Here is a 22,033-nt window from a genome sequence, read left to right as displayed (position 1 = left end):
AACGAAAAAAAACTGCACCGCCGAGATGCTCAGGCCTTTTTATTTAGTTCACTCTTAATGCAGCGGCATTTACACAGTTTAATTATGAACCCGTCTCACTGGGAAACAGTGGAGCAAAGGAGGGAACGATGGGGTTATTAATAGAAATAGTCTTGAGAGATCAGTTGTTAGTCCACCCCTTTAAAAAAAAAAAGAAGAGAGATAGGTGAAACGGTCCTCTCGGCTTCTAAAAAAGACGATTAAACGAGTCGAGAAACAGCCCCGCAATCTCTGTGACGGGGGACGATTAGCCGATGGGGCGTGTCAAATTAAAAGAGCGTGAGATGCAGATTCCACTCGCGCCCCAGATTGAATTCTTTCACAGTTTCGGCATGACTCAGCTCATAATCCCAGGCAGGATTTTAATTTCAATATAACCCCCCCCCCCCCCCCCCATCACCACCACCAACCTCATCTTTCCTCCCCACATATGCCTCCGAGCCCTACGAGGCTCACTTTCAAAACAACAAGCTGGTGACTCTCGCCGTCGGTGGTGTGTTGAACTTGTTTTGCTTTAGTGCTGTAACAATTTTGGCTGCTGTGACATTGGTGCAGTGGAGAAATACAGTACAGGAGGATGAGCAGTCTACAGATGAGAGGTTAGACTCACTAACTGATGTGAGCTTTCATGTGTGAGTCATTCACTGAAGAGAGTTGAGTTTTGGAGTCAGCAATTCAGTCACTCAGAGTCTGGGGAATCCCTCACTGGTGAACCGACACTCTGATTACTGATTACAGCCTAAAACTTGAGCCCTGATGAGTACAAATGATGAATAAATCCGTTGGAGGATGTTGGTGATTTGAACACAAGTGTGAATCAGGTTTGAATATTAGTTAACTACTAAAATAGAACAAATTAGAATTCATGGACAGTTACTGACTTGCTGTTATCATTCCTTCTGTTCCTACTGACCATTAGAAGATCCCTTCATAATGCACTGATAATGTAAATGATAGGGAGCAAAATCCACAGTCATCCTCCTGTGCAAAAATGTATTTAAAAGTTGATCTGAAGCTAATATGAAGCTTCAGCTGTCCAAATTAGTAAAATCAAGTAGATTTTTTTTAAAGGTTACAGTCTTTTTAGTGCCAAAGTTCCTCTTTTTGTTACTATATTTCCACCACAGCTCAACAGGGAAACACTAAGAGCAACTTGCTAAAAAGACTGTAAATATGTCAGATATCACTTGATATGACTAACTCACACTGATGAAGCTGAATAGAAGCTGATCATCTACTTTTAAATGACTGTGTGGACACATTGTGGATTTTGTCCTCCAACACTTCCACTGAAAGCACATTTTTTAAGGAGATATTTTTATAGTCAGTATGAACAGGAGGAATTATTACAGAGAGGAAAACCTGACTGCTGGCTTAAGACTCACTTGAAAAAATGTGTATCTGTCCTTCAAGCAATAATGTGTAGAAGTATGCTGTTTTGAATAACACTCATTAACATATTTTACAGACTATTATTGAGTTAATTTGGATGTTTTTTGGGTTGGACAGATTTTATCCTACAGTGTGAAGAGTGAAGCAGCCTGCACTTTTTATTGCAGCGCTCAAACGCCGTTTTCATCAGTCCAGCTTTCATGAGAAATCATCATGAAATTCCTCTGATGGAAAGAACAAAAGCTCTCTAAGCTCAGGGGAATAAGAATGAGATATAATATTAGGAGCCGTCAAAAGGAAAAATCAGCCGAGTGAAAAGTCCTCAGGCGTGGCGGCAGAGACGTCGTGGCGCTGAGTCGCCCACAGAATCGTAATATATTTACTCATCACGCGTGTGTCTGGCAGTGCTCTAAAATATCCAAACCTTTTATTTTGGAGCTTAACTCAGACAGATAGACACAGACCTGTAAGAGCATATTATCCATACATTGACATGCTTTATCAGCCAAACATTCGCATGATGCCACGTCTTTGGAAGCCAGTGAAACAGCTGCATTTATGCTTTCTAATATGGGACATAAAGCCGATGGGACTCGTTTCTTTTTGATCTCTGAGGATTTTGTTCAAGGTGGTTTTTGAGTTTGAGAACCGACGGCGCTTCGTCAAGAGTCTCATGGATCGCTCCCTGCATCGTCTAATGGTGTCCACTCGACAAATCCTTCCCCTACTGCCGAAAGGTTTGATCATGTCAGAAAAGGCCTGTCAGCTTCCAGGATGCTGTCTCAGTGAGGGAGAGGGTTGGACTTTAGAAAAACAGCCCAAAAAGTAAAGATCATGGGTCCATCTAGTATCGTCATGTGAGGTGTCTTTGGTTCACTGTGAGCCAGCAGATGTTCAGGTTAATTTCCAACAGCAGTTTGTTTGGTATTAACTAGACAAATGCAAGACAAGAGAGAGGTGTTGGGTTAATATATACAGCCTCTCCCAGTGGTACCGTTGGGATGAGCGCAGGTTTTGCTGATGTATAGGTCTATTCCATCCAGAGCTCAGCAGGAGCACGGATGCTCCTGTCTCCTGCAGCCGCTCCCATTAGCCCTCCACTATTTCTCATTCCATGTATACAGACATCTTCTGAACTCATGACTCAGTGTGAAAAGTTCCTCACAGAACAAGTCATTTAATCTTGTGTTGTTGCTGGCTGTGAAACTTCAACTAGGATACAGCACAAAGTCAGCTATTCCCTTCTGTTTTTCCTACCAAAGCTGGTGAGTTCAGTGGTTGAGTCTGAGTCTGAGTCTTTGTACTTCATCATAAACTATCCCAGCCTTTTCCACAACATTCCAACTCATACTAATGTGCTGATATGGGTAATCACAAATCCATCCCTTATTATGTCCATCCCTCCAAACAAGTTTTAATGCAGTGGGAGGCAACTTATCTTTTAGAACATGGTTTTACTGTTCCAAGCAGTAGCCCTTGGACTTTACCTTAGGATTGGGTATTGGTACTCAATACTTTTTAAGGTATTGACCTAAAGAAATTAATACCAAGTAGTATCGAAACAATCCACCATCAAACGATACCTGCAATCAATTTCTGCTCCCAGAGCTAGAAAATATGACTATTTGTATGGATTTGGCCACAGCCAATCAAATGTTCTTCAAGTGTTTCATGCCACATAAGATTTGCCCACTGCCAAAGCAGCTACAACCCATCTGTGGGGGTGAAGTCACTTTTGAGTTAGCACGCTTAGCAGTTCAGCAGCCAAGATGCCACCTAAACACTCTATACGCCTGTTACACTGGATACAAGCAAGTGCACTATATGTGTAATGGGTATTGAATGAAGTACTCAATTGGTATCGGTATCACTTTAAGGGTACTTGGATTGGTACTGTGTTGATCGTGTGGGCTCAGCCAGATTTGTCTCAAAGCTTGATCTCTTTAAAGGTTATTGGCAAGTCCTGCTTACACCCAGTGCTTCTGAAATATGTGCATTTTTCTCACCCCTGACCATTTCCTACAGTACACAGTGATGTGATGATATAGTGGCCTATTCGTCAACTTGGTCTGAACATATGGCTACCCTACCATCTTTGCCCATTTGTGACCCGGCTCCCTTACACTTAATTTGTCCAAATGTGAGTTAGGAAAAGCCTCTGACACCTATCTGAGTAAATAGGTGGGACAATGGCTATATAATTATAATAATTATGGCTATTTCTCAGCCATTTTGCGACAGGAATGCTGTTGTATGAAACTCTTTCACCTGTTTTTTCCAAAAAATCTTGTATAAGACGATCAGAGACTGGTCTTGTGTTCTGCAAGTAGAATTGATGCAGTGAAGATTTGAATTTGTGAAAGTACTGGAACTCCTGAAATGCATAAAAATGTATTATGCAAGTTCTCCAAGTGATCATGGTGACAGAGCCAGCTGGCAAAATGTAGCTTTACAATAATCTGAATAGTGAATACAAATGTCTGATGATCTATTGATTGTTATTAGAATCATCAGTTTGTCTTGATAGTAACCTGGAGTGCCTATATGCAAACCTGTGTCACAAATTCATTGTGCATATAACATTAATGGGTTGCAATTAACTTTAACTATATAATATATTACATTTTATATTAATATGTAAGAGTATATAAAATAGTTATCCACAACAACTCCTGTGGGCAGCCATAAGTAGAACTGGTGTATAAACAGTAGCTCAACACATGTTTGAAGTCTTTTATTGACATTGTAATTACAAATATTTCCCAACATGCCACAAGGCAATTTATGTACAATTTTAAACTAAATACTATTTATATTTGCACAACATATCAGAAAATAATGAGAAGATGTTGATTTAAGCATAAAGAGAGAATAACACAGCTGTGAACTTACTGTAAGACAAAATTGAGGACTCAGTGTTGGTGTCAGCACTGTTTCAAAAGAAAAGCAGTTTGATTGTTTAAAGCTTTTAATGAAATTCAGAAATACTGTTGAGTGTTTTCAGCAGATTACCTCAGTTCTGTAAAAAATAGAATGAATGAATTAGTTTTATCTCATTTGGTGTGTTCAGTCGTGTATGTTTTGCCGAAAATAAGGAAAGACCTTTACAGATGTCACCTAGTTCAGAACAAGGCCACCAGATTAGTTGTCAGATGTTCTTACCACACCCATGTTTGGATTAGTCAACTGTGTCTTATATGACATGGGTTAGGGTTAGGGACATGGACGTTGGTTATTGTTTAATAAGATACACTATGTATTCCTCTTTTTATGATGTATTTTGAAGGTGTGGACCTCAGGAAGATTAGCAAACACTGTGGTGGAAGCTAATGGGGGATCTAAATAAATAAACATATGAACAGTTCTAGCCTAGCATAGACAACGGATCAAGAAGCATGGAGGCTGCTGTCTGTTAGGTGAAAGTAATCTACTGCTTGGATCACAAATGTTGAACCAATCAGTTCTGATGTAATGACACACTTGCATGCTGCTAAATAGAAGCAGAAAGCAGGTCAATGTGGACTCCACAGTATAGCTGAAGGTAAAGACCTGATGTCACCTGCTGCCCTTTCTGCCAGTTTGTAATTGGCCTGAAGCCACGTGAACATAGACCAAACCCATCTATGTGTGCTGCTTTCACTTTAAAAAATAGTTTCTTCTTATTTAAATTGTATTGTATTTTATGTTGTAATGTTCTTAACAGATGTTGCTAAAGTTTTGACCTCTTCAGACCAATGGAAGACGTCATTGGCAGAAAAACAAAGGTTGAAGTATTGATTTTAAAGATTGGAGAAGCTAATACAGGTAAATGGATTCACGTTAAAGGTTGAGCTTTCATGCATTAACCTTTATTTTCTTAAGTGCTCACTTTAGAGCTGTAGTGTGAAGGCCGGTTTCTTCACCACCGCATTCGGAAGCAGCCAATTAATGAAAATCATTCACGGTGCGTTGACGCCTTTCACCAGGTAAATGTGACTCTAATGTTAGGCAACAGTTGAACTGTCCTCTGTGCTCTGCTGCTTTGTTGAAAAAAGCTTTAGCAGAACTTTTTCTTCATTCTCTGCTGGAAGCATCATCATATCCTCGGAGGTCTCTTTTGAGTAAACACACTGTAATCCCACAACAAAAACCAACATAAGCCTGCTGTTTTTGATGTAAACTAGCAGTGATTCATGAGATAATGCCAGTTGGAGTGTGGACAGCAGTCCTTTCTCCCAGGGCTCCATGTAGTGGAAAAGTGTTTTTATAGACTGGAGACAGTAACAGCTCAGAGTCCTGGGATGACTGCCGAAATCATCCAGAGAATAAGACCACTCAGCCAGGTAGAAGAACAAGTAAACAATATAGCTACTCAATTACCGTAACGTGAGTACTTGTATGAGTATAATTGTTATGATTCTACATTTTTTTATATTTTCATCATTTTTACTTGTCTTTTTCTTTTGTCTTTTTACTCTACCTTTTACCTCTTCCTCTTATTCTATCTTACTCATTCTAATTCTTTATTTTTTATATTTTACACTCATTTTTATCATTCTTATATTCTCTCGCATGCTTTGTTCTGAAATTGTTCTTTGTTCCTTCATCATTTTTGTTCCTTTTCTTTATGTTGTCCTCAGTCTACACTTGTTCTGTCTTATTATCAGCTTGTCAATCAACAGTGAAACACACAATACACAAGCCTGTATGAAAGCTGCTATATAAATAAAGTTTGATTGATAACTAGAGGGCTCATCGAGGCTGCCAGCACTGTCATATAACAGTTGAAGCTGAGTTTGGGTTAAAAAAGCCTTAAAAATGAGCGGGGAGGTAGTGAGCTGCATCAGAGTTGGGAGTTAGAACATTATGATGAGGGGAGACGGAGCTGGTCTGGTCCTTGGAGGCACAGGACAGCCAAGCCTTTGAAGCTGGAATGAAGATGAACCGCTTTGATTACATTTTTATAAAAAGGGCAAATCGAGTTTAAAGTTGCTAAGGTCGCTCCACCCGAAGCAGCTTAAAATCATGTATTTTTTAAAGCAGTACTAATCAGTATTTTTAATGTTAACAGTGGAGTAAAATGACTGATACCCACAGAGGGAGAACTCTGAACTCTACCTGCTCAGCACTTAAGTTAACATCCAGCTGCTGGACACATGCATTGTCTTGACAGTTGTTTGCAGCTGTAGAGAGAAAGTGAATATTAGACTTCATTGTCCGAGTTTGCCAGGAAGTCGACTCCAGATGAATACTAATGTTGCTGAGTGTGTGCTGGCAGCTGTTTACACAACCAGCTTCCTCCGTTAATCAGGACTCATGTAGAACTCCTACCAGCCCACATGCTACATGCAAAGCAATTATACAAGCTGATCTGACGTGAAAAGCATCTCTCCTACAATTTAAAAGTGAGCTTTTTCATAGCGTTTCTTTGTTTCTTGAAGTGATTTCATTTTGTTTGTTCATTTGTTTATTTATTACAGTGATCCTAGAAGGTGGAACAAGTCAAGCATTTAATCTGAATGCTTTACCTTGTGCTGCTGCAGCCTTCACGTTAATCTGACAGTGTTTATTTAGGCTTGTGATGTGTTTACAGTCATATGAAAATGAGTTCAGTTGTGAGAGCTGTATCCCTCAGCCGTGGTTATTTGTGTAACATATACGGTGTGTTTGACATTTGAAATGATGACCGTCTGCAACAGCCAGTTAGCTCATTAGCATACATATATATTAGTTTCAGTTTGACATGTCACTCCAGGACTCTGACTGACACACTGTTTTACTGTGGCAGACACAGCATTGTGCCAGTGTTACTGCGGTGCACACTGCAGTGGTTTCACTGTTTTCAAATTCAATTTTCTTTTTCAATTTCTATGAGCTAAACCGGCATGACAGATAGGAATCTATATTGCCAAAGCAGTAGAGAAGATGACTAACATTGACAGACGATTACAGGTAAATATACAATATGCAAATATCAACAAACTCTTTTTTTCACAGATGTATCACAGAGCTGTACTGGAGTCTGCTGCACATCAGCTTTATGAATTATGAGATCAAAGATAGTGGATATTGTTTTGGAAGCTAATGCTCAGTAAACACAAGGAAGAGGATGTAGCCAAAGTCATTTATTTAAAAACAGAAAAGAAAAGTGGACAGCCAACCCTGCAGGTAAAGCTTAAAATAAATGATGCTGCAGTAGATCTCATCAATGAGGAACATACACTGAATAATAATCAGCATTAATATATACTAACTGCACTGGGCAGCCTCTCAGAAGCCTGTGAAGGGGAAACCCATCAGCTGTGATCTGATAAGAATGGTTGTAAGCCGGGCTGATAACAACTCTTACTCACAGGGGGACATGCACTGGATTTGATTTAGCCTCTCGCTGGACTTGTCCAAAGTATCCCTCCCCCTGCCCCGCCCCCTCCCCAACATCTTCACATAGATTTACTAACTGATAGTAGTCATTTCTATTTTTTTGTCAGCATTCTTGACTTTTAACACTCACTACATCATTCATGTAGCAGCACAGGAAGTTGAGCATGTGAGCAAGGAGAGCTAAAAGTTCGACTTCGGGAAAGTCCGACCGCTGGCAGCTTCTGAATAGCTACAATGGAGCAACATGGGGTGAAGTTCTATACAGTATGTCCACATGGTTTGGGACAGCAGGGAGTCTTTGTTCCCCCCTGACCCTGGGGAGGAGGTGGGGTGGGGGGGTGTCTGAGCCCCCCTACAAGTGTTGATCAGCTCACTGATGTGGTAGTAATGCGGTATAGATTTTTTTCTTCAGTCCTGATTATGTGAAGCGAGCACTTAGCTTCCATCTCATAGAAATGTGTCCCACTGAGGCTCTGTTTCAATATGGTTTAATTACATTCCCAGTCAGCGGTCATTTTTCTCATCAGAGTCTCTAGACCAGACCTGTCAGCTGAAACAGGTCTTGTGCAAAGCAACCGGCAGTATGTAGAGATACACTGTGAGCTCCCATCAGCCGTCCACTCGTCAGTATCTAATGAGCGCACCCGTCTGTTCAGTGATCTACCTGAACACACTTTCTGCTGCTTTGGCCCATTTACTTCAAATCACATATACTCTAACAAAGACTATTTTCCAAACATACTGTACAAAGTATTTTAAATGCTTCGCTTCCTTCATCCAGTCCATCACCTTCCATTCATTTTAGCAGCATGAAAATCAACCTGCAAAGACTTGATATATGTTGAACAGAAGGTAATCCCAACATCACTTAATTTTATTTTTGTCAAACACTTGCAGTCATTGCACAGTGGTGCACAAGACTGGATTAGTACCCTCAGAGGCCCCCTGGGCACTGAAGCTCATGCACCCCCCCCATAATTAATTCATGTTCCAGCCTCCTCTTCTTCATTTTTAGCCTTTTTGAAAAAGCTACTTATTTGTAGGACTTTTCTCTCTCTCTTCTTTTTCTTTTTTCTTTCTTTTGGCAGACTTGCTGGGCTTTTGGTTGCCTGTCCATTTTCCAATAGTTGATCATTTTTCCCACACATACGTACCCACGGTGAATTTTTGCCCACTAACCAATTGTCACTTGTCCATTGTATCTCGCTGTGCAATGGCAATAAAGCTTCTTATCTTATCTTAAATTGACAAATAATCTCACTAACTTTGATTTTATAATGCTGCTGTCAGGTGGATACCTTGTAACTGCATATTTCGTTTTGGACATACCAGGTTTCCGACCATAATTATTAACATCAAGACGATAGGTCAAGCCTTATGTCGTATTTCTGTGGAGCCACACTGAAATATTTCAACATCTATATTTTGATTGGTGATGAGTTTTATACAGATGTTCGTGTTTTGTTGGATGGATAACCATGAAATTCGGCACAGACATCAGTGGTTTTCCGTCATCCTCACTGTTCATTTTGCGTCATCATTAGGTCACAATTTCTGCTAGTTCTATACTTTGGTTTATGACCAAATACATGCAATTCTAATTCCCATCAAATGTTAAACTTGCATCATTATTGATTCTTTTGTCCACTTGGAGGTAGCGAAAATAATATATGTTGAATTTGTTGGCAAACAGTTGCTTCTTTACACATTCAGCAGCTATAGAGCAACATTATTATTCATGTGGAGTCATCATGTAATGAAAGTAAATCCAATATTCACTCTCTTTTAGCTCTGATTGTGTTCTATACCAACTCCTGAGGGAAATATCTGCCTCTTTAGCTGCTAAATGCTCCACTATGTTCACCAGATAACTGTGTGTGTTTGAAGTTTGGTGATGAGCAGGTAGTGTTCAGTAGGTTTGTAGAGTAAAAATGAGTGAGAGTGAATGAAACAGTAAAGTTTCAGCCGGACAGCTAAATAATGAGCAGAAATTAGCTATAAAGCTCCACACTGCTCGCATTCCACATTGTTATTTTAAACATTCATATCAAAAAATATCCATTACAGCCACTTAAAATGTTAGTGGTGAACATTATAAATATCACTTCTGCTGGACATTAGCATGCTGACTCTAGCATTTATAGCACCATAGCACTGCAGTGTTCATGTACAGCCCTCACACAGCTGATGGCATTGCATTAACATTGCAAAGACTTTCTGTCTTGTTAATACAAGAAGCTGCAATATCGTCTGTTTAATGAAGTCCATATTTTGTTCCATACAGTTGGATATCAAAGCTTCCCAGCATGGCCTAAGAACACCACCCACATGAGTCTGCACAGTCACCATACTTAAAATAACTTAGTAATCAGTTGTGGGCAATTTTTTAATCATATCTAACTTAAGCTGACTTGACACCCACAAGCTACTTTTAGTATGTACACAATGTTTAAATAAAGGGCATATCAGTAGTTGTCAGCTTGTCTTGCTGTTTTTAAGGATGTGTTCAATAGTGCAGGTTTAGCATGTGGAAGAGGCATTAGAGATCATGCTGGCTGATAGTAGAGTCAGGACAGAAACTCCCACATGAATGGCATCATCCTTCCAAAAGCACACTTTCATCAAATTTTCAAATGATCCAGTTAGAAAACAAAGTTGTCTTAATCTCTTTGCATGACTTATTTTTCTACAAAAATAGAGACTAGCTGAAAACAAGGACCCCATATGGCTGCACTGTAACAGTGTTGTTGTTTTTACTGTAAAAACAGCACAATTTAAAACACCGCCATGCCAACAGTGATGATCATCTTTAGCAAAGTCGCTGTTACACAATATACTTGAAACTGCCCCAAAGGAAGTGTTTGCTCTAACAGATGTGGCCTAGATGTGTAGTTGTGTAGTCTCCTCTGTAGGATTGGTCTCTTGTATCCTTGTTGAAGACTCTTCTGGGAAGTCTCCTTTCCTCTTAATCCTAGCTCATCCTATAAAAAACACAGGAGGACTAGAACATCCTTAATGATGGCAGAGACAGTCAAGTCCTCAGGAGTGAAGAATGATCAGATAAGGGGGTCGGCATGCACACTATGACTGCTCACTGTGTAAAATATATCACTCAATGTACAGTACAGCAGTTAGTCCATGACCCACTAGACTCTGTGTTCAGTGTGAGGTATTAACATTGCTTTGCCTCGGGGCAAAGTGCAAAACTAATTGCAGTTGCATATGCAGCTGACCCCATTTGGTCAGTAAAAAAATGCAAATAAATGAAAAAATAATACATAATCATAATATTTATATGAAAATAATTTGCATGTAAATAGACTATCAAAAGGGAAATGTTCTATTCAGTGCCCAAACCCAAATAACCGTCTGTTGCAGAGAGGAGTTGTTTCATCAGTGTGTGGTGACATAACAAAAAATGTGTCCGGGCACCAGGAGTGCACTTCCAGATTAAAAAAAAACAAAACACAAAGCAGTGATATGATTTCATGGGAATGAATCACAGCCCAGCCTGCTACAGAAGACGCATCACTGGACACACAAGTTAAACTCTGCTTGATTGTCCTGTTCCCACTCCATGAATAACAAACTTCTTTTCTTATAATCACACAGCAAAAAGAGATCTTAAGAGTCTTATTTTTAGCACAGGAACAAACTGTTTGAACTGTACAAAGCGTTATATAAAGAAGTCCCGCTATTTATTTTATTCTGACTATTTAGTGTCAAGTAGGGGAGGGAATTTGAATTTCAAATGCTTAGCGTTAGTCTTCTTTCTTCACACTGAGTTTGAAATATGTCTTCTCCTGCAGTGAAAGTGTTCTATTCAAAGAGTAATACAATATGAAAAGGGCCACTTCATATTCTCAAAGTACATAAGTAACACGACTGGCATTTCAAATAATCTTTTGAGCTAAAGTTGCCATCATTTTTCTTTTGTTACGCATGTATTTGAAATGATTGACTGAAAAGGACCAGTATGTAGAATTTAGTGCCATCTAGTGGTGAGGTTGCAGATGCCACCAACCGAATAACCTTCCACCCTCCCTTTCCTAGCATGTAGGAAAACCTACAGTGGCTGCGAAAAGCGTATAATACCCTCTGTAGAACCAGTTTGTCCATTCTGGGCTACTGTAGAAACATGGCGGTGCAACATGGCGGCATCGCAGGGAAATGGGACCCACGCTCTATGTAGGTATAAAGAGCTCATCATAAGGTAGCGAAAACACAATGATTCTTATTTTTAGGTGATTATACACTAATTAAAAACATACTTATCCCTTGGGACAGTTTTGACCTGGGAGGACAACAGACACTTACTCAAAAATAATGTATCATTTCATTTAAATGGGGCCTATTGAATATAATGTCCAAACATATGTGTAAAACCTGTGGCAATAAGTTGGAATGAAGTTGGCTAAAAAGGTCTAACACAGAATTGTGTGATAATGACCCAAATGAAGACAAAAGACCCGGGAGGACAAAAGTTGCACATACTGCACCTTTAACATGATGCTTTTAGAGCTCCATCTTCTTTTCCTATCTTAAAGAAACGGTAGAGTTAAGGTCAGTATCTCTGCCAGGAAACCAGACAGGCAAGACAAATAGATCCCTGCAGCCTCGCTCCCTCTTAAACCCCCACCCCACCCCCCACCCCCCGACTAGGCAGGATGAGTTTGTCTGTCATGCCCTTGTGCAGAGAAGCCGGTGGCTGTCCTTCTGCCTGACGGACTAATGCGCCAGCCACCTGCTTCACTGCAACACGCCTCACTTGTAACTATAAACTCTGCCTCATCTGTGCTTTACTCTGTATGGAGCTGCTTTTTCCTATTTTTATTCAAGAGAGCAGCGTTTCAGTTTGATTTGATTTGATTTGTTGATTTCACGTTCAGATTTTGTAACGTTTTCCCTCAAAACCCTGCCCTTATACTTAAATAGATTTGTGCTGATTTGCTCAAACTGTATGTTTACACTCAGCTTGCACAGATTTCCTGCTTCAGTCCTTCTCAGACAACCTCTGTGTGCTCGTAAAACATCTGCTCTCAAATTTCTGCTCTGCTCTCTGAGTTAGTTCAAGGAGTACAAGCATCCGTACCTATTTATTTATTATAATATCTACATAGTGTAGTAGCCTTATATTGCACTGGCTTCCCATCTGTGTGCTAGAGGAGAAAAATGTCACCATCATGACTTGTTTTATTCTCTAGCACACTGATATGGTTCTAGAGTGGTACGCTATAAACTACTATTATATGTGGAGATAATAGTTTAAAGTATGGGTGCTGGTATATATATTGACCTTTTGTTCCAAAAGTTGTACAAGAGAGGTACATTTAAATCCTGGAGGGTAGGAGTAGATGAAAGTGGTTAAAGAGTAATCACCTGTATGGGACTCTCAACACTGCCCTTGTTAAAACTAAGTGCTTTGCTGGGATTAGCAACTATAATAAAACTATGTTAAATGTACTCCCTTCTAGGGCGATTATGGCAAAAATATAAATCACAATTAATTGGACTTTTAACCTCGATTACGATTAGTGAACGATTATCTCCACCCTTGATGATGTTTCTTTAGTTTAGTATTTTCCACTGCTGCCCTCACACATGAGTATCTTTAGGGAGTGAAAATAAAGATGTTTTAAGGTGTGACGGTGTGGTTAATGTCTAGTTTACTTGATTAGAACTATGTAAAGATCATGGTTAGGGTTCAAATGATCACTGGAGACAAGTTTTCAAATTCCTTAAAGATATGCAACCTTTGCTGTCATGGCAACAGTGAACACTACGATTAATTGGCATGAGCAAGATTAAGTCGATTAGAGTTTCTAAATGTCGGTTTCAATTATGTTTCTATTAATTGTCCAGCCCCATTCCCTTCCACTACTTGTTACTGATAATAATCACATTATTGTAACTCATTACATGTTACATCCCAACACTGTGCTGAGACTTCATGGTGTTTGATTAGTTTACCTGTAACAACTGATGCAGCTTGCCTAGAGTCATTTATTTGGACTGGAGAACTTTGTAATGTGATGAGATCATTCCATGACAATATGATTCAGTAGAAGGGTTGAAATTGAACTATTATCAATGTTCAGAATTTAATTCTAATCCTACTTTTGTACTAGCGCTGGGTATCAGTACTCAATACCTTTAAGGTATTGAGCGAAATAAATTGATACCAAGCAGTATTGAAACGTCTCCCATCAAACGATACCTGCAATCAATCCTTTTTGCAACCAGAGCTAGAAAATATGACTATTTGAATGGACTTACTCACAGCCAATCAACACAAGCGTTCTTCAATTTAATGCAACATATGATTGGCCCACTGCCACAGCAGCTACAGCCCATCTGTGGGAGTGAAGTCATGGTGAATTTGAGTTAGCATGCTTAGCAGTTCACCAAGATGCCACCTAAACACTCTAGTGTGACTACACTATATGCCTGTTACACTGGATACAAGCAAGTGTACTAAATGTGTAATAATGGGTATCTAATGGAGTACTCAACTAGTTTTAAGGATACTTGGATTGCTACTGGTATCATCATTTTTTAAATGATACCCAGCCCTAGTCTGAACTTTTCAACATGTTTTATATAGTGATATTTAGATGTTTCTTAACTGGAAATGACAAACAATATATCCAACAGCAACTTAACCAGAAACTCAGATCTCCCTGATGATCTCCCTGCAGCCAGCTGCTACATTATTTAGATGTTTTGTTGTGAAATGAGGAGGCATGGTAGAGATAACTCCTCATTTCACTGAAATGAATCGGCTGTTCCTCATCAATGCTTTGAACGCAGGCAACAGGAAGGAAGCTAAGTTTAAATCAGCTGCATAACCTGATTGTTAGCTCGCAAACATACAGTTTGAGCCGAAGCAGAGCAAATGAAAGTGCAAGCAGAGGCTATATAAAATGACAAAATCTCAACATGAAATCAATAATATTGCTCTCAAATTGAAAGACTCTTGAATAAAGATAGAAAAAAGGCCCATGACTCTAGTGTTAGAGTGAAAATATCACAGGCGGATTTCCCTTTTGGCTGATTATTACCGAAACTTGCTGTCTTCTTCTTTTTACACCACATCTTCCTCCTCCTCTTTGTCCCTTCTGTATCACATCTCATGACAACCAAAGCTGTCCTGGTGAAGTAGAAATCATTCACAGATAAACTCATCTGGCCTTTCAAATCCCGTCTTCCCTTCTGTCGCAGCTGTTGCAATCAGATCCTGGGGGATCCGCTGCTGCTGGTAGGAAGACTCCCGCTTCACCTTCTATGATCTGAGCTCTAATCATCAATTCAATCCAGTGTCAGAGCAGCAGCAGCAGTTAGCACTTTATTTGACAGTCTTCTCCTGTTTTAATGGGATAAACGGAAGCCAGATCTCTTAAACAGGAGAAGCAAAGTGTCATGTTCAGGTAGACTGTCTTTGTAAATAACGCGTAACTTCTTTCACACATTGATGCCACACAGCCCATTAATTCAACCTGCTTCACTAACTCTCTGCCCTTTTTTGCTCTAAAAGCCTATTTTGAACGGGGAGTTAAGTGAATGATGAAAGCGAGGCACTTAACGCAGCAGTTTTTCATCACAATATCATCAGTACGTGACGGCAATGATTATCCAGAGTGTTTATGCTCTGCTGCAGCAGGGTGCCGACTCCTCCAGCACTATCACACACACACTCAGACGTTCTATCCAGTTTGGTTGATAGCTGATCAGCTGATAACTCAAGGTATTTACTCGCGAGGAATCTTTATTGCACTGTTTGACTGTGAATGGATGATCAAAAGACATACCGTCAACTTTTATTTGTTTTCTCGGGGATGTAATTGACGGGTGACCCTCATTTTTAATAATGCTGAGAAAACAAGAAACATTAAGATTCAAAAAGAGCATAAAAAAACGGCTCAAACAGCAAAAATACAAAGATCAATTTCTGATTAAAACAGTTACATTCAAAAAAAAGATTTAAGAGTGTATTTCTAAAATGTCCCGATGTTATCAGGGAATCAATATTCAAAGTGTTTGAAGTCTGTGTAAAGTAAGAATAAATATGTGTTCTGAGTTTGACATACCACAGAAAAGTGTGTTGTTAAGCACCCTGCCAAATTTGAATGATTAAAAAAATCGCCAAATATATGAAATTAGGCTTCAAAGTTGTGTAAAAATCAGTCTCTTTCTCTGCTACCAAAAGCTGTGCTCGTCAATTTCGCTGAAACCCCGCCCCCTACCAAGTGTCACCTGTCAATCAAAATCACCACCTCTACCCGAAACACGGACGCTAGGTCTGAGAGCTTTCTGCTGCTAACTCAGCGGCTAGCTCTGCAGCTAACTCAGCGGCTAGCTCGGCGGCTAACTTGGAGGCTAGCTCAGCTGCTAGCTCCATGGCTAACTCGGCGGCTAACTCTACCTGTAGTAGTAGTAGTAGTAGTAGTGTGCGCTGAATGTATTTATACCGCTACAGCAGCAGGGGTGGGTTTATGCTAATTATGCGTTACGTAAGGCGGCAGTGATTTTCAGTCCCGCCCACTAAATCCTGAACACAGAAATCTTGAAACACAGTTTGTGAAGCCTAGCTCCACAATTCAAATCTAAATGGTTGAAATGCTTTTTACACCTTTTTTTTAGAAATACATTCATGACCTATTTAATGTGTTTAGAAAAAAATGTCTGAATTCACTTTACACAGTCTTTAAGGTTGTTCAATGAGTCTAAAGCATAAAAATGTAAAAGCTGCTTTACCTGGAACATGTTCTGTAATCCAGTCTTGAAAGCACGTTTGATATGTACATTCATTGATGTTTATTAGTGCCAAGAGGTCATTTGATAGTTTATTTAAGTGTGCTTTCTAAATGAATAAGTACCAGTGTCATGTATTTATACTCTACTTTGCTGACTGATACAACATAACATCACCTTTTGGCTTGGGATGCTCTGATCACACTTTTTCCACTCCTGAAGCCCATTTTGATATCTCAGTTCAGTAACTGACTGATTCAAAGAACTAGTCTGTTTTCAGGCAGTTGATTAGCTGAATCGTGTGCTCCTGATTGGTTGGATCAAAAAACTGCAGGCACACAGCTCTTTATGGAATAGTTTGGACATGCCTGGCCTTATCACACTGCAGCTGATCACGTTGCAGTTCATGGTCAACATCAGTAAAAAAACATGTGATGATCCCATATTGAATTGAAATGGACTGACAGTTACACACTAAAGAGTATTAGTGGAGCCTGTGGATGAAGACAATCCCCCTCTCCCCTTAAGCTCTGCCCCCTTAAGTGTACACTGGTATAATGTCATATCAATCGGCAAGGTGAAATGAAAGAGGGTGGAGGAGGGTAAAGTAAAGAGTAGAATATTTGTACTGTACAGTGTATTCACGTGAATGAAAGACAGCTGACTGTCCTGACTTGACCTGTAGAGACTATATGAAAACTTTTACTCATAACTCTCGTCTTTTGTCTTTCTTCCAGAGTCGGAAACACGCCAACAAAGTGCGGCTGTATTACATGCTACATCCTGTGGATGGAGGCTGCCCTGCCAAGAAGCTCAGAACAGACAATGTAAGTCCTGTGTGAAATCCACATCACCGGTCATCCTGTCTGTATGTTTCCCCTCCAAAGCCTCCCTAATCACTCACAAACACGTGCACCGCATCAATCCGCGGCTCCAGCTCTCACACCGGGACCTTTTATTGTTAATGGATTTCCCCGCTTTCTCCTGAGCCTGTGTGTCTTCATGACCCTCACTACACGCCCCCCCCCCCCCCACACACACACACACACACACCCCTTGTATCAGAATAGCTGACAGATGAACAGCAGCGCCATATTTCTAGACCAGTGAACAATAAGACAGGGATATTGTATACCAGGAGATGCCAAAATTGAAAGCACACATGTTTGACAGATTACGCCGCCTCATCATCACCTCCCTCCCCCCTCCTCCCCCCCTGTTCGATAAGCATTTGGGGTCTTGATGTGTTTTGTTTGGTTAGCCTTTCCAGCTCCGAGCTCCTTCTGTTCTTCTTTTCTCTCCGCCGGGGGGCAAAGAAAAATAACGTGTTTTCTTTTCTTTCTTTTTTTTACATCCACTCCGTGCACACTCCGATAAGCATCACAGTGTCGAGATTTCCTGTTGAGATTTGATGTAACTGTCACAGTGAAAAGGGAGGTTTTTTATCCCAAGTTGCTTTCAAGTGGAGATACGGGTGGACGTGGGGGTGACGGAGGAGGTCAGGAGAGAACTTAACGAACGAGAGGGACGGTGGTCTCCGCTGTGATCACTGGGAGTTTTTGCTGAGAGATATCAGTGTGGAAATCTGGGCTTGTGAGTCAGATAAGGACACGTTAAGGGATGCTGTTGCTCTCTCAGTGCCATTCTAACTGTTCTCTTTCTCTCCCTCTCTGCCTCTCTTTTTTTTGTCCTCATCTCATCTCTGCTTCCCATGTCGCAAGCTTCCACTCATCTCTTTAACTCCCAGACTCTCCTTTTCTTTCCTCCTGCTTCCTATTTTATCTTCCCTTTCCTCTAGTCGTCTTCTCGTCCATATTCATTCTCCCCTCACTAATCTCTTTCACCCTACAATTCTCCTCTATTTCTACTTGTTCTTCTCCCTTTCACTCTGCTGCTTTCATCCCCTCCGATCCCTTAGTCGTTTCCTGTTTTCTTTCTCCTCTCCTCTCTCTTTTTCTTTGGCTTCCTTTCTAGGGCAGGGCAATATTACAAAAATTGGATCTCAACAGTTTTTTTCCCCATATCAGTATGATATTGATATATATCACAGTATTATTGAAGACAGTATTTCTGTCAAATTAAAAGATTTGCACAAGTTTTAAAATTCTCAGAGCGTGAACAATTACAAGATTTGCATGAGCTGCAAACATTAAGTCTATTTTAGTGAACAAGTTATACAAAAGTATTTTTTTTTAAAGCCAAAAATCTGTGAAATCAGTCAACCCCCAAATCACATGTTTTCACCCTCTGCTATAAAAAGCAGCTCAATGTGATTTCTCTATTTAAAGGGTTGGTTGGTTAAAGGGTTGTTGCTTGGAGCCTTGCTTCCTGTTCCAATGGATGGGTCTAATTCCTGATGTTTAACTGGAAGTACTTTCACTCAGTGTGTTTTACTGGATGGTGATCCTTCAGGTTTGGCACAGTTTATGATGACAGATTTCAAAATATACACTCACTGGCCTCTTTTAATAAACATAAAATAGAATGATCACTTTTTTGACAGCTTCAACAAAAACTGAAAATGTATACACTTCAAAAAGTAGAATTTATAGCAGAGCTGTTGTATTGGATTGAATAAGAATGCACAGGTGTACCTAATGAAGTTGCCTGTGACTGTACATTACCAATGACTTTAAACCCGTAAAACCTATTCTTGTTTTTTTGGCCACCTGGGGGCAGCAGAAAAAAAGCTGAAACACAGCACTGGCATATTATCACATTTTAAGTTGATGCCGATTCTTGTTTGCAAACATTTGCCTTTTTACAGATCTAACAGTTACAGAGCAACACTATCATTCATGTAGAGACACGTTTCTGTCCACCTGTTGAATTTAAGCCCATTATTTAACCTCTATTAGCAATATGTGTTCAGCAGCTGATTTGCTAACTAACTTGATTTGTTTGTTGTTTAGTGTTGGGAAGATAGCGAAGACAATCGATGAGAGCCAAGAGACTCAAAAACAATGAAGTTGTAGCTCATACAACCAAAATAACGAGCTTAAAGACAACAAAGCTGAGTGGAACTGCAGAGGGCCGTAATATTGTCTCATGGATCCATCACTATGAACAACCTCATTCACTTTCTATTGATCTATCGTCTGTTAGATCTCAATTATCTGACCTTTACACCACCCATCCCTCATTTCACTAATCATTTTTCCAACCTTTTTCTCTCCCTCCAGTTGTCATTCTTTTCCCTCAACTACTCTTTCATTTCTTTATCTCATTGTCTCCCTTTCCCTTCTCTCAACTCTTCCCAACTACATGTCCTTGTCTCTTTGTCTTCTCTTCCTTTCCCCTCCTTATTTTTCCTCTACGTAAGGTCTGTCTGTCACCATGTCTTTGATGTGTTTTTTCCCTACCTCTGAGACGCAGCAGTCTTGTGCTCGTTCTCTTGCCAGCGCTCTGCTGATGCTTTTATCACTGGGGCTGAAACCGTTTGGGATCACAGTGATGAGTGATAAGACTCGGCTGTACGAACGCGGATGTTGTGGCTCATCATTCTTTCAATCTCTTTGTGTCCTATTACCTTCCTGTCAGGCTACACATGTACTACACGCTGTTTGACCATTTAATACACACTGTTTCTCTGTACTCTAATATTTCACCATCTGACTGATATTATTAGTATTAGTTTGATGGAGAAAAAAACTACCACCACGGCACCACAGTGCTCCCAGTTAAGCCTGTCTCAATTTCTCATTTGTCTCATCTTATCTCTATATCTCTTTATTATTTTTCCTGCCACAAAGTAGTAACAGTAAAAATTAAGGTAAAAAAACATAGTTTGCAGCATGGCTGGATTAGTGTCCCCTGGACACTGACACTTCGTGACACCCTGAGCCTCAACCCCCATAATCAATTAATGTTCCAACATCCTCTCTTACTCTCTTACCGCTTTTACTTTTGGCTGCCCCACTGGGCTTTTACCAACAGCCATGTCCATTTTTTGCTACCTCATAATTTTTCCCACAGAGTTGTTGATACAACCTAACCACAATGCACTGTGGCCTGCTGACCAATCATCACTTGCCCAGCCATCAAATTGACAAATAAAACAAGGAATCATAAGACTTAATGTTCTTGGAAACAACTTTTATTGCAGTTGGATAACACTGCTGTCACGTGGAAACATTGTAACTCCATATGTCGTTTTGGACTTACAAGGTTTCCAATAGTGATCATAATTATGAACATCAAGAGAATGGGTCAAGAATGGGTGTCGTATTTCTGTAGAGCCCAAAAGTGCACACTTTTTTTTTGCCATCATTGAGGGCCTCTTTCTGTCCAAGGGCCCTTAGGCATCTGCTCAGATTGCCTGTGTGGCCTGGCCATGGCGACCAGGAGCAGTGCTGGACTCTGAGGTAATTTGGCGTTGGGGCTACACTTTAGCATTGCTGAATCATGTGACACACACTTGCCCAAAAACACTTTTTGCTTCCTAAGGACCTGTAACACTGTAAAATGCTCCCTTTTAAATTTAGGAAGAGTACATCGTCAAAGAGTGCAGAAGAGACAAAAACGTAATCACTTTTATTCAGATTCATAACATGGTACGCACCCAAATTTGGTTGATCTCACCAAATCAGAAGCATAGTAGAGCATTTCTCAAAATAAGTCATCAGTAAATTGTGTGACACAAACAGTACTGTACATACAAGTGATGTACATATGTACCATACTACAATTGTTACTGAAGCTCCACTGCTCTCAGTATCTGCTCTGACACCACGGCAAAACTAGCAATCCCAGTCAGGACACACTCCTTTATTTAAGGACTTTTTCTAAACATTAAAAATTAAACAGAAACTTTGTGTGTTTCATTATTTAAGCACACAGGCTGCATAAGAAGAAGAGTTACAGATTAAATATTCCCCTGTAGACTTCAAGTAGAAAGCAAAGCAGCTAAAAAAATAGTCATTTCAAATGATTGTCAAGCTTTAACAACAAGTACAACTGTGTGATGATGTGCTCACACTCTGGTTATGTTTGAATATTATGGTATGGTATTACTATAATATTCAAAATGCTGTTATTGATTTAGTATATATGTATTTATGGTAGGTTAATATTAATTAATTAAACATCCCATTTTGTAATGTGGTTATGAAGTTGTTTGGAAGAAGACCACCAGGGGTCCTTGAGCAGACTGCGGGGGGTTCCCAGCATGAGGCCAAATAGATTCATTTCACTTTTATCATACTAAACTCAGAGAATAGGGTCTGTGGTCTATAGCGCATGTAATTTGGAGATCCTTGACATGAATGAGTTTGATTTGCCTCATTTTGCAAAAATCCCAAAGAGTGCTGGATGTTTCTAGCATCATCATGTCATGTTTTTCTATTTGGAATACTCAGAATTTGCAAATCTGAACCCATATTTGAAAAGTTGTTTAATAAATAAAGTGAGTATTACTGAATAGTGATAATAGTATGCATATTTATAATAGTGTTTTCATTTTTTTCAACACAGGCCATTTCAGCAGAGGCAT

The 22,033-nt window shown here is 39.9% G+C and overlaps 1 protein-coding gene across 1 annotated transcript in view; it reads left to right on the top strand.

The window, feature by feature from the left end:
- The window catches only part of zmat4a (zinc finger, matrin-type 4a), a 164,689-nt gene that overhangs the window by 39,089 nt on the left and 103,567 nt on the right, over window positions 1-22,033 (top strand). The window contains exon 3 of the mRNA XM_053325597.1: window positions 17,280-17,369. Coding sequence (XP_053181572.1) covers window positions 17,280-17,369 — 90 coding nt within the window. The remainder of the gene's footprint in view (window positions 1-17,279; window positions 17,370-22,033) is intronic.

Source organism: Scomber japonicus, chromosome 9 (assembly GCF_027409825.1).
Source record: "Scomber japonicus isolate fScoJap1 chromosome 9, fScoJap1.pri, whole genome shotgun sequence".
NCBI classification, from domain to species: domain Eukaryota; kingdom Metazoa; phylum Chordata; class Actinopteri; order Scombriformes; family Scombridae; genus Scomber; species Scomber japonicus.
Note: the sequence above shows the minus strand (reverse complement) of the source record. Positions and strands in the feature narration are given on the sequence as shown.